General features: G+C 42.3%; 1 protein-coding gene and 1 long non-coding RNA gene across 2 annotated transcripts; one reads left to right on the top strand and one right to left on the bottom strand.

Annotated features, from left to right (window-relative positions):
- Positions 1 to 3738: 3738 nt before the first annotated feature.
- On the top strand, positions 3739 to 6028 carry LOC125533826 (uncharacterized). The gene is made up of 3 exons (XM_048697165.2): positions 3739 to 4381; positions 4562 to 4795; positions 5424 to 6028. The coding sequence occupies exons 1-3, from the start codon at positions 3798 to 3800 to the stop codon at positions 5893 to 5895; spliced, it is 1290 nt and encodes a 429-aa protein (XP_048553122.1). The 5' UTR covers positions 3739 to 3797; the 3' UTR covers positions 5896 to 6028.
- A 2204-nt stretch (positions 6029 to 8232) lies between these two features.
- On the bottom strand, positions 8233 to 9162 carry LOC125533825 (uncharacterized). Its single transcript, XR_015611679.1, has 3 exons — positions 8955 to 9162; positions 8660 to 8769; positions 8233 to 8578 (listed from the first exon to the last, which is right to left on the bottom strand). It is a non-coding gene; the product is annotated as an uncharacterized LOC125533825 (long non-coding RNA).
- Positions 9163 to 13109: the final 3947 nt, after the last annotated feature.

Below are 13109 nucleotides of genomic sequence, written 5' to 3'. Positions count from 1 at the left end.
AGCTTCATTTGAACAATGTTGGCGGAAGTTCAACCTAGCCCCGAGGGAAGTTTCGGTCAAAAAACTCAGACAATAAAATTGCAAAAGACGCAAGTTCATCATGACCCGAGAGAAAAATCCGCCAATGAGGGAGATTCCTATTTAAAATGGCATTTAGTTTCTTAAAACCGTTTCTAGATTACACTTACATCATATAGAACATGACCGACCAGAATAATTCGTGCGGGAAGACACGGTTGCGAAGATAGCCCGAAGGTCGGGTTCGTACAGGGAGAAGTTCATATTGTGTAACTCAGGAAGTTCAAGTTGTGATCAGAATAATATTCTAATCCCGTGATCATAATGATGTTTATATATATATATATATATATATATATATATATATATATATATATATATATATAGGGTCGCGCTATTCGTCACCCTGGGTAAGGAATAGTTATTCTTCACCTCCTCTCTAATTTGACATCAATGCAACGTATTTTCACGTTTCGTAAATTTTGTCTTATTTCATACATAAAGAGAGAACGTAAGAAAATATATACTTGCGTAAAAAATATTTTATGTTACATAAAATTACGAATGTAAGAACATAGTGTAAAACGTACATAAAATGTGACTTTTCTGGTCTTATAACCTATTTTTTATACCAAATTTTAGATATTTAATCAATATGCATGTAACTATTTATATTATAAACGTAATTTATTTAGGAAGCGATCGTAAGATTACCTCGGATGAAGAATAATTTATTCTGCACCCTGGGTGTTGAATAGGGTCGCGCTATTCGTCATCCTGGGTGAGAAATAGTTATTCTTCACCCCCTCTATTTTACCATCAATGCAACGTAATTTTACATTCCATAAGTTTTGTCTTATTTCCGACGCAAAAAGGGACCGTAAGAAAATATATAATCATCGTAAAAAATATTTTATGTTATGTAAAATTGCAAACGTAAAAACATAGTCTAAAATACACATAAACTACAAATTTTTTGTCTTATGACCTGTATTTTTATTTTCTTATGTCAAATTTTACGTAGTGAATCAATATGAATGTAACTATTAAAATTCTAAACGTAATTTAATTATAAAATAATCGTAAGATTACCTTGGGTGAATAATAACTTATTTTGTACCTTGGGTGATGAATAGTATCACTGGAATTGACTATTCGTCACCCTGAGTGTGGAATAGTTATTCTTCACTCCACCCCCCCCCCCCCCTCTATTTTACCATCAATGCACCATAATTTTACATTCCAGACTAATGTTTTTTGCCATTGACGACTAGACACCTAGATTGAGCCATACCTAGATCTTGAGTGACCCAAACATAGCCAAACAAAACCAGGGTTCCCCCACCTCGCTGGCACTGAAAGGCCCCTAGAGTCAAGTGAACCTGGCAGCGACACTTACGCAAAAATCCTAGCGACCTTTCATTGGAGGAAGGTGTGAGACGATAGAGTGAGGTGGAAATGCATTTTGTTCCCCTATTTTATAAAAATAGTAATATATGACAAATAAATGTTTCATGATCAGAGGGGTTCATTTATCCAACAAAATTAAATTCTCCATCCTTGTGAAAAAGTATTCTCGATGAGATTAAAATATTTCACTTTTCAAATTTCTATGTTGAATACTAATTAAATAACTTCACACACACCGTCTTAACAAAATTGATGTGGTTGATCGACAACAAACTAGAAGCAATAATAAAAGGTTTGTGGACTACCTTAGGAATGTATAACAAACATAATGAACAAATCAGCCAGTGGAAAAGATACAATAAAGAAGAAAACATAAAGGGAGTGCAATATGTAGGGTACACAATAAATGATAAAAAAACCTAAGAAGAAAGGGAATCAACAATAAAAAGGAAGTGAAGATGGTAAACTAAAATAAAAATTGTAAAATATACGTAAAAAATGGAAAATGAAGAAAACGAATATATGCATTGCTTGACGTAAAACCAGTAATCGTTTTGATTGTATATGTTTTTGAAAAGCAAGGCAAAAAGTGAACCAACACCCTTGATTGTTGCAAAAACACCATCTGGTTACAAAGCAGCCCGAACTAATTCTGCAAATTGTTGCATTTGACTAGAAATCCATTTATTTCCCCCTTTCAGCTCAATATAAGGAAATTAGAAGTTTTATTATGTTGGAAATGTATGTTGAAGATATAATCCATTGAGCAAAATAGTTGAATCTGGATAAAAACAATTTATATCTACCATAACGGTGTAGGGGGGAGGGAGAGTCGTCAACCACAATGCTTCCACCTTGATCCACTGCGGCGCTCGTACTCTCGTCAATAAGTCCTGGTAGGGAGCATATATCATCGACATTGTGGGTTGGGTCTCCTCGCCCCGCCTTCACCTTTGTTCTCCATGTTGAAGGTATGTGCTTCAGATTGTCGTCACCAGTATCTCTAGCAACGTCAAGCGACTTCCCGACTGTAGTTATCATGACTATCTGGCTCCACCGATGTAGACTTGGTGTTGGTATGAAGCATATTAATTAGGCAAAATTTTCCATATTATAAACTAAACATACAATGCTATCTTAGAATTTAATCTCCTATGATTTATCAGTTAGCAATCTGGCCAAACAATCGGCTGAAAGTTAATACTCCTACGTTATGATTTTTTTCCTTCACTAGAAAAAAAATACAGTTGTGAAGCCGGTTATCATTGATGTAAAACAAGCATTTCTTCAATCCACTTTATTAACTTGTACACAATATTAAAACTTAGTTTAAAACTGCAAAGCAAAAAAAGCATTTATGGACATGGCTGAAACATTGGCATATGAGTGCATGAGTATGCACATAGTCCCATATGATAGCCAGAAGATGCATCATGCACTTAAAAAAGCTATGTTCATTTTGCAACCTCTATGTGTTGTGTATATCATGTAGAAATCTTGAAATTATTTTGAACATGAGAGAGAGAGAGAGAGGGAGAGAGATGTAAGATAAGTGTGTCAAATTTATTGACCTCATGGGTCATTAATTTGTATCTCTACATAAAAAAGATATCTAGATACGTACACAATTGATTGGCCCATGTATTAAATCTTTTTTACCATGAAGTGCCATTAAATGACCTAAGCCAAGAAATCTGCCTATAGATGGAATTTCGTGCTCTCGATGTGGGAAGAATGGTCACCAAAATTAAGAGAAAAGATATGCTTACATTTGCTGGTAATGTGTGGATCCTATATGCAGCCTAGTTATCGTGGGGAGATATTAATCTATTATTTGCACATATGTATGCAATAAAACTCCACTGATGCATGGGTCACTAGCAACCAAAACCGAATGGATATATCCTGTGTGCCATGCATATTTGAGAGCGGCGGACACCATGGTTTGAGTCTTGCACTCTAGATGAGAGCACATGTCATGCATGCGCACAAGATGCATGTTCTATCTATCTAGACCGAAATTGATCAATACTCAATAGGCCTGCATGTGTTGTTTCTAGCAATCTTCTTGCATTGGCAAAATAAAAAAAATATCTTTTTCAAAGAAAGACACAATGACGAGGTCAACTTAGAATAGTTTGGCATGTTCCTCAAAGGGTCAAACGATTTATCTTGACTATAGTTCAATCTACTTTTGTATGGACCGACAAACTATCAATGTGCCAAATTAATTAGCAAAAGTAGGACTGCACACAAGATGGCTATAAATACACTATCTTACTCTCAGAGTCTCTCCATCCCCAAGCTATAACCCATCTTCATAGTTCATACTCCTCATAATTCTATAGCGTTCAACTACCCACTCTCTCATGGATCCAATAGCCAACCAGGGGTGGACCTCATCCGATGTAGAGGAGGCATGCTCACTCATTGCTAGGCTCAACACCAACAAAATCATGTACGACGACGATGACAATAACAAGAAGCACAACTACATCGTGAATTCTCTCCATGCATTCTTCCCTTCAAAGACCATGAAACAGGTAATAGATCTTTATGTTGATCTCGCCATGGACATGCATATGATCCAGCGGAGGGAGGGGACCCATGTTACTGGTGGTAGCCCACAAAACATTTTCACCTTTTGTGACCCTGTCAACGGTAACTATGAGCTACCGAAGGAGGAGAATGGTGGTAGCAGCACACACAGTGTCTACCCCATGGGTGACCATGCAAATGAAAACTTTGGGGTACGAGAGGAGGAGACAACAATCATGGACAATAACGGATTGTCCTTTGGTTGTGCAATGGACGATACGAGGATCACGGTGATGGGTGAGGCACCGCTGATGGCAGACAACAACAAGATGGAGGTGTTGGAGAACAATATTTCCATAGATCAACCAATTGTTGCCCCACATCAATGGGGTTTTTTGACCGATGAGGAACACAGGTTCGTCCATGGTTGTATACTCTTCTTTGTCATGTATTTTTAATTGTTGTTTGTTTTCAGCGAACATATACTAATTAAAAATGTTGTGCAAATTTATTATGTGATAACAGCAGCTTATGTTTGTGATGATATTGTACTTTACTAAATGTACACACGGACACTGTCAATTTCCATTTACAGCATGGGCGGCCTTGTTAATGAAAACATTGAGGTACAAGAGGATGGGGAGATGACCATGGATGTTAGTGGATTTTCATTTCATTGTATACTGGAGGATACAAGAATCAGGAAGACGGAGGAGGCTCCGGTGATGGTAGACAAGAACAAAATGGTGGTCTTGGAGAACAATAGTTCCAATGATCGACGAGTTGTTGCCCCACATCAACGAAAGTTTTGGACCAAAGAGGAACACAAGTTAGTCAATGCCTATACTCTTCGTCGTCATTAGTTTTAGTTGTCCTTTATTTAAAATCAACATATGATAATTAAGCATGTCTGAAATTAATTTTATGAGGCAAGTATGTTAAATTTGCAATGATATTGCACTTTACTAAATGTATACATGGACGTTTACAGTTTACATTTTTGATAAATACTAATCCCTGCAAATTAGATATTGATGAAATTTCTTTCTGCCTTAAATTTTTGATGTGATTGGACCTTGATTAAAAAATAGAAAGGCAGTTAAATAGGCCATTAAATTGCAATATGGTACGTCTTGTCCCAATCAAACAGATCAATAAACTTTGATGATTGCCGTTTCATTATAGAAAAATAGAGGTATGATAATTTTGAAATTGTAATATCTTTCGGTGATCAATATGTTACAAAATGTTCGTTCACTTATGAATTTCTGATATACTTGCGATCTATCCCGTACCCGTAAATCAACAAAAATAAGCATGTGTTGCTGTAGTCATTCGAACCTGTCAAATAGGTACTTTGCTTCAATTTATACTAGGTGCTTCAATAAAACAACTGCACAATTCATCTTTCAGTAAACAATTTAACCTAACAATTCTTGTGAACATTATGTCCACAGGTCATTTCTTTATGGGCTGGAAGTCTATGGTCGTGGCGACTGGAAAAACATATCCAAGCACTTCGTCACCACTAAGACCCCTGTCCAAGTTTCAAGCCATGCACAAAAGTTTTTCAAGAGAATAGAGAAAAAGGCATTGTCAGGGACAAAGCGTTACAGCATCAATGATGTCAGGCTCCATGACAACGAGCTATTGGCAGCAAATAATAGTTCTGCCCCTCGGCAAACCCTTTGTTTCACCAGCCTCAACAATGACCCAAGCTTTAGGTTGCAGGCTCCGACGAGCTCGTTCGCAGTCATGAACAACCTAGCTCAGTGCTCCCCTTCCATATATAATCAACAAGTGGGCCAGCAGCCAATGTGCTGTGAGCAGCAGATGATGGGTTCTACTGAAGCTGTAATGGGCGGGGTAGGAAACTATGTGCCTGATGGCCAACAAGGGTCAGCTTATTTTTATCTTGGCAATGTATGAACAAGATGTAGTAGATCTTAGGCTTGGGCCATGTTTGGAATGCTAGCTAGGCATGTGTCTCATGAATAAACGGATTGTCCTCCTAAAGATGGCAACAAGACATTATAGCCGGCATGTGTGTTTAACAAGTGAATAAATAGTTCTGTTTCTATATATATATATATATATATATATATATATATATATATATATATATATATATATAATATTTCACCTTTGATAGTCTCATCATCTTAATAGTTTTTGTCATGCTAAAAATAAGTTTTTGTCATCTCCCTTGTTTTGTAAGACTATATATATTTGTTGTATTACCATACGAAAGCGTACATGTTGTCTCAATACGTGGCCCTGACTGTTGTATCATAATTTGCCATTACGAGATTGCAATCACCCCATGAAAAAGAACAGGAATCTTAGCAAAAGGTTAACTATTCGTTGACTACATCAAATAAGATTCAGTTGCCGAATTACTTGAAAATCAGACGTTCTACTTGATAGTCAGATCCTATACTATACTAACACTAGTTTATCTAAAGCATGCATATTGGCTCTTCCTGTTTTCCATCCAAGAGCCCCTAGAGATTAAATATTGTGTGGTGTTACTGCATTGCGGCAATGTAATGCCTATATATAAATATGATGATAGACTTGTATATTTGATATAAATTAAAATTAAGGATTTCATATTTCACCGTTACTGTAGTTCACAGTTTATCACTAGGGGGTCAAACAAAGAAACCAATCAGTTATAAAAATCTTACCCTCACCATCATTTTAAATCCCAACACTCTCCATAATATTAAATTTGTGTCTCTGAGAATGGAGAATGAAGAGATCAGGGGCACGATTGGCATTTATTGAGGTATTTTCATGTTACGTTCTTCTTGCTCTAAAGACCTAGGTTGGGACGTAGGCTTGGAAGATTATATATGAAATGGCAGGGGTGGCCAAAAGAAGAAATTAGTAGATGAACATTTCTCAGAATGGGTCATTTCATAAAGAAACATTGGAGAGTGTTTTTCTTTCCTTCTTTTGGCTACATGAGTTGATCCAGTCCCCTTGAGGTTCATTTGCAGCATTGTAGATTGGACCATTGGCTCAAATCTCTCGTATTTTCTCCCATTAACATGAGGATTTATGGGGAGTCTTGTAATCAGTATAGTAATTGATGGAGACATGGAATGACATATTGGAAGTACGGACAGTTGAGAAGAATGAGTAGGAGGCTGAGATGGCGAAGTGGGAGATGCCGCTAGTCCAAGATAATGAGGTGGAGGTGCTATAGAAGCGATTCGGTCATCAATTAGCAATTCCACAAAAATGGGTGCTTCAGGCCAAGGAAGAAAGACACTCAATTATTTGTTACGTCCTTGTCGTTTTCCCCAATTAGTTTTTTTGTCTTTGCACTGTTTTAATGTGTGCATGTTGCTTCTGCCATGTATAGTGCTTTAGCAAGTGTTCCGATATGAATTAATAGATACAGATTTACAGGTTTAGTTTTTTTTCTTACTGAACTATAGACTTATTGTTGTCTACCGTTATCTACTAATTTCAGTTATTTCTTTCAAAAAGTGCCTCCTAGAGACGTTGAGTGATGGGAGCTACTCATTGCTTTGGTCTCATCGTTGTGATGTTGGTCGTTAATGGGTGGAATCTCAACTCACCGGCCCTGGTCTATGTCGGCGGGAAGTTGAAATTACCCATACCGCATCATGCCAGGCCCTGTTCAGAGTCGCTCAAACCCTTAATGTTACCTCTAAAAGGGTGAAACTTGTATGCTAAAGAGAACATCTCTAATCAAGGCCTCAGGCAAAAGGAAGTTCACCAGTCACACTGGAAAGAGGCCGAGACGTCGACCATTCAGAGATCAAGATTGGGAGGCTCAAGGCGTTCGCAACTAGGAGACCAGGAAAGGAAGGCGTCCAACCGACTCAAGACCGGGTATAAATACCCGTGTGCCCGAACCAGAAGGGGGCACCTTCTACTTCGACGGCCAAGATAACAAAAGTAAAGCCCTAGTTTAGACCTAGATTAGATCCAATCTTAGACATAATAGAGCCTCTGTTGAAATAATAAAGCCGCTGATCCGGGCATAAGGGGCACACTTCCTTTCAACTAAGACTGATTCAGAGGAGCGCAGGTGAATAGACTTCACATGTCAAAATGAGCTTGGGAAATCTTATTCTAGACATAATAGTGCCAGATCTCATGGGCAAAAAATGCATCTGTACTTTGTGATGTTGTACGCAGAACATGCATGTAAACAACCCAACTTGAATATTGACACGCATACTCAATCAAGTGAATCTCAATCAACCATAGCACAAACGTCCTCAGACAACTGTGTGGAGATCACTGAATTCAGTAGCTGGTCGGCCATGTATTAGCTACTCTATAACTTTATTTGTATGTACTCCATTCCACACAAGAAAATTCAAGTTCTAATATAATTTATCTTATATGAGCTAAAAGAAAATAATTTTGGTAAAATTAATGTTAAAGGAAAAGATGCCCACGGGTACTTGGAGGCCGATGACACGGATGCTGTCGATGAGCTCCTGCACCTTATCGGGATCATTAGCACGCGTTTGAAATAGCGGCCTCCGGATATCTTCCAGCGGGATCTCCATCACCACAGGGCATTTCTTCTCCGAGTCACTCAGTGGGGAGAGCCCAGCTGAACCTACACCGTTAAATATGAGCCATTGTTACTTCAGTATATGTTCAAGCGCAGAGTCTGAACTTAAACATCAGAAATAGGCACCTGAAATTACAAGTTTGTAACTGAATATTCAACACCATGATTAATCTCAACAACGCCCAACTGGACGCCATTTACATGCGATCTCCCTCCAAATGGATCTCTAATTTTACCTGCTCAGGATTAGTAGCGAAGAAGTTGGAATTAAATTATTACCGGAGTCAACTGAATCGCTATGGCTTCAGAATGGACCATGAAATCGGTAAGAGCAGTAATACTAATATTCGAATCCTCGCACCTCATTACTATGACTGAACTCAGCTCCAACATCACAAACAATTGCACGGAGCAGACCTACCATTGGAGGACGAGACCGAGACAGCGAGGCCGCACCGCCCGCTCGCGCTCCTCCCCCGGAGAACAGGGGCGCTGGGAACGGCGGCGTGGCGGTGGAGGAGGAAGCCGGCGCCGGGCACGATCTTTCCCAAATCCAAGCTCGAGATCGACGCCATTGGTGCTCGCGCTCGTGCTGCTGCTGCTTCCATTTTCTTGTGGCCTCTCTGCCTTTTCTTTCTAGAAACTTGTGGCCTCTCTGCACCCTAAGAATTCGATGGGCCTTGCAGTTCCAAAACGTGTAAAGTGGGCCGAATACTGTTTCGTCTTTTTTCCCTATATTTTTTTATTTTTTAGGTGAAAATATTCTTTTTTACTAAATCACAAAACTATCATCATGATCCCAGAAATTTCACTTCTGTCACCCTGTGGGTGCCGCCAGGAACGAAATGGGTGGCCCACAAGGACGAATTTCACCTGTCGTTGCCATCTGCAACGAAAACACAATTTTTTTCGTTTCCCACAAAATGGAAGTTCGGGGACAATGGCAGTTCCGAGTGACTTCACCTAGAACTTTGTCCTGAAGATGGCCTCGGATTAGTGAGCGAACTTCTAGCAACACTTCTGAATCAATGAAATACCTAGTTATCTAAGTATGTTTCAAAATGAAATGGCTCGGTAGTATCGGAACAAAAAAAAGGGCTCCGAATTGTTGAAACTGGCTTTGTTCTCTGAGTATGAATAACCATGTGGCTCATTAGTACCAGAGGATGATCATTGAAATTACTTGGGCTTAGAGAAACTCATGCAAAAAATGGCTATGGAGTGGATTTCTGAGGCTTTTGGCTTAGGATTTGTCTATGGAGTTCAGAACAAAGTATTTTGCTTGTGCCACTCTTCATAATATGGTTTTATACTCAATGCGAATCTTGAATTCACTAAAAGCGTAGAGTACACATGCTACGAACAAGATGACAACAACTTAAAAGTTGTGTTCATTTTCTTCTTGCTTTCAAGACCTAGGGTTGGGGCACACACATGTGAGAATATATACTAAATGGATGACATGGCCAAAAGAAGCAATTAGTTTATGGAGTTATAGACATTTATGGGGATGTGTCTTTTCATAAAGAAACATTGGATAATGTTTTTCTTTCATTCTTTTTGCTATGTGGGTTGAGCCAATTCCCCTGAAGTTCAAGTATGTTATTCTAACTTGGACCGATGACTCAAATAATTCTTATTCCTACGATTAACATGAAATTTTATGGTGAGTTTTTAATTGTATATTAATAGAAGGAGACATGGACGGACATATTGGAAGTATAGGTACGTAGTTGAGTAGAATGATTTGGAGGAGCAGATTAAGGTGCGGAAGCTGTCGCTAGTCCAGCTAATGAGGTGGAGGTGCTAGTAAGTAGTTTGGTCCTCAATAACCAACGCCACAAAAACAGGCGATTTGGACCAACGAAGAAATAAATATTAAATCATCCTTTTTTTCGAGAAAACAGCAGAAGCTCTGCCTTTGCATTAAGAAGAAGAGAATTGACCAATTTATAAGGAAAATTGACCAAAAACCGATACATCGACACACACCAGCCCCGAGGCTGCGTCCCTAGCGAGCCGACTCCCCTGTTGCCCAAACAACCAGAGTTGCCACTCCACCACACGACCCGGAGCCGCCACTCCGGCTTACAAACCACAAAAAAAAACTCACACACGTCGGCCCCGAGGCCGCACTCCACACGAGTCGACGACTCCGCCGTCCACACGACCAGAACCGACACTCCACAGCACAGGGGTGCTCTCCGGAGCCGCCGCTCCGACTTCCCCGCCGGCCCCGAGGCCACGCTTCACCTGAGCTGATGACGCTGCCGCCCACGCGACCAGTTCAGACACTCCACGACAATTTTCTTCGGAGCCGCCGCTCCGACTTCCTCACCGGCCCCGAGGCCGCGCACACGCCTGGCCGACAAAGAACCCACAAAGCCACCCGAGCCACCGCGAGCTGACGAGGACCAGACCTCCAAGGCGTCGCCCCCAAGAGGGAAGCGACAAGAATGCCGCCGACGCCCATTCCAATCAAGGTCGAAACTTGGGTTTTCACCCGGAGAGCTCGAGACCGAGGCGACAATGGTGGTGAAGGGGCTCCACGACGACGCTTCCAAGGAGGGAACGACGTCCGAGGACGCCGTCAACACCGGCAATGACCGAGGTCGAGCTAGGCTTTCGCTCGAAGCTTACCAAATCCATCCTCACCGCAGCCTACCCAGCAAACCGTCTCCGGCATCATGCTGACCGTCCTCGCCCAGCCACATGACCAAGCAGACAAGGCAGCACGTCGCCGCCAACCACCACCGGCTGCAGAAACCACTGCAGCCCACCTCCCTCCACAACGGCGCCGACGAGACCGCGGCCGCCCAGCACGCAGGGCCGCACCACCGCTGCCCTGACCCCACGCACCTCCCCGCCACCCCGATGGACCGGAGCAGGCACGCTTCTGCCGGACCGCCGCCATAGGCCGACGGCCCGCCTCACCACCAGATCCGGGCGCAAGGGCCCCGAATCCACCGCCTCGCAGGCTGCCGCCGGACACGATGACACCACCACGTCCTGGGGCCGCCGCCCCAGCGATCCAACGCCGGCGAGCAAGGCGCAACCTCTGCAGGGAAGCCAGATCCGGGCGGATCCGTTCCCCAAAAGCGAGCAGCAGCCGGCGCCTTACAACCGCCACCAGCGCCTACGGCCGGCGAAGTCGCTTCCCGCCGGAGTCCCAGACGCGCCGCCATCCATCGTCCTCCGCCCGCCGCTACGCCACCCGCCGCCCACCGCCGCGCCGCCCAGAGATCCCCGCTCGCGAGGCGTCGCCCATCGCGGAAACTAGCCCCGCCGCTGCCTGCTCCGCACGAGCTTTGCCCCCGGGAGGCGCCGGCGACGGCGAGGGAGTGGATGGAGTGGGGCGGTCGGAGGCCTTGACTGCTTGGTCGCCGCCCGTGTCGCCCCTGGGGAGGGAGCGACGCGAGGGCCAAGTGAAGTGTTTTTTCAATCATTCTTTACATCGCCCTTGCACTATGTTGGGATATGCATGTTGCTTCTAATGTATAGTCAAGTGTCCAGATATGATTTAATGAAGAAAGATTTATAGATTTATTTGTTTCTGTTACTACTTAACTATATTCTTATGGTTGTCCACCGTTATCTACTTACGTAAGTAACTTGTTTTAAATGTTGCCCCTTAGAAAGATTAAGACTAGCCACAATGGAGAGTAACATATACTAGTAACATATACATTCCTAGATTATGTTAGTACCTTCATAGTGGGTAGTAACATAGGTGTGGTGTCATGCAAAGCTCCATTTATTATGTTATAGACTCATACTGCATTGGGACATGTGATATTACAGTAACTAGCTAAGTTACTAGAACTACCGCTCTCTTCATTAACTCATTGCCACATAGACAAATTTGCTTAGTTGGACTTGAAGTTACTGCTGAAATTACTCCCACTGTGGCTAGTCTAAATGATCGAAACTAGTCAGTCGTGATTATTACATTACTTTGGTCTGTTGTTGACCATTGATGGGTCGAATCTCATCTCGCAGACCCCACTCTGCACCATGGTATTTAAGATTCTCTTTTAAATGATGAAGAAACTGGGGGATAGGTCAAAACCAAAAAACCGTACACGTTTACGTGCAGATAAAAATAACTCATGCACCCTTAGATATTCATGGGCTACCACCTCCTCTTCCCCTATTGAGCATGCTTCCAAATAAGCATTATCTGCACATAGCGATGGTCCTCTCCTCCCTTACAGCCACCCAAGATTTTGAGAGTTGACTCAGTGAGATCTGGCCCGGCCTGATCGCGGATCTTCGCCGCCGGCGAGGCTGGCCGGAGAAGAGATGGGGGAGGAGCTTGGTGCTAATCTGTAAATAGTAATTTTAGGCTTTGGTGTGTGGTTGACTTGTTGTCGTCTGGCGCGATGCCGTTGGAGCGCAACCCGCCGTCGCTCCCGTGTAGCGACTAGTGGTCTTCGACGTCGCCCTCTGCTCTTCCTCCATGGTGGAGGCAAAGAGAAGGGGACGGATCTGGAGCTAGCTCCCTAAATAAGCGCGTTGGTTCCCTGATTTGGAGAAGGCTCCATCCTCTTCTTCTAAATCTTGAGGCCACCATGGA

This window comes from Triticum urartu, chromosome 7A (assembly GCF_056163025.1).
Source record: "Triticum urartu cultivar PI428250 chromosome 7A, HENAU_Tu73, whole genome shotgun sequence".
NCBI classification, from domain to species: Eukaryota; Viridiplantae; Streptophyta; class Magnoliopsida; order Poales; family Poaceae; genus Triticum; species Triticum urartu.
This window is presented reverse-complemented; position numbering and strand designations above follow the sequence as displayed.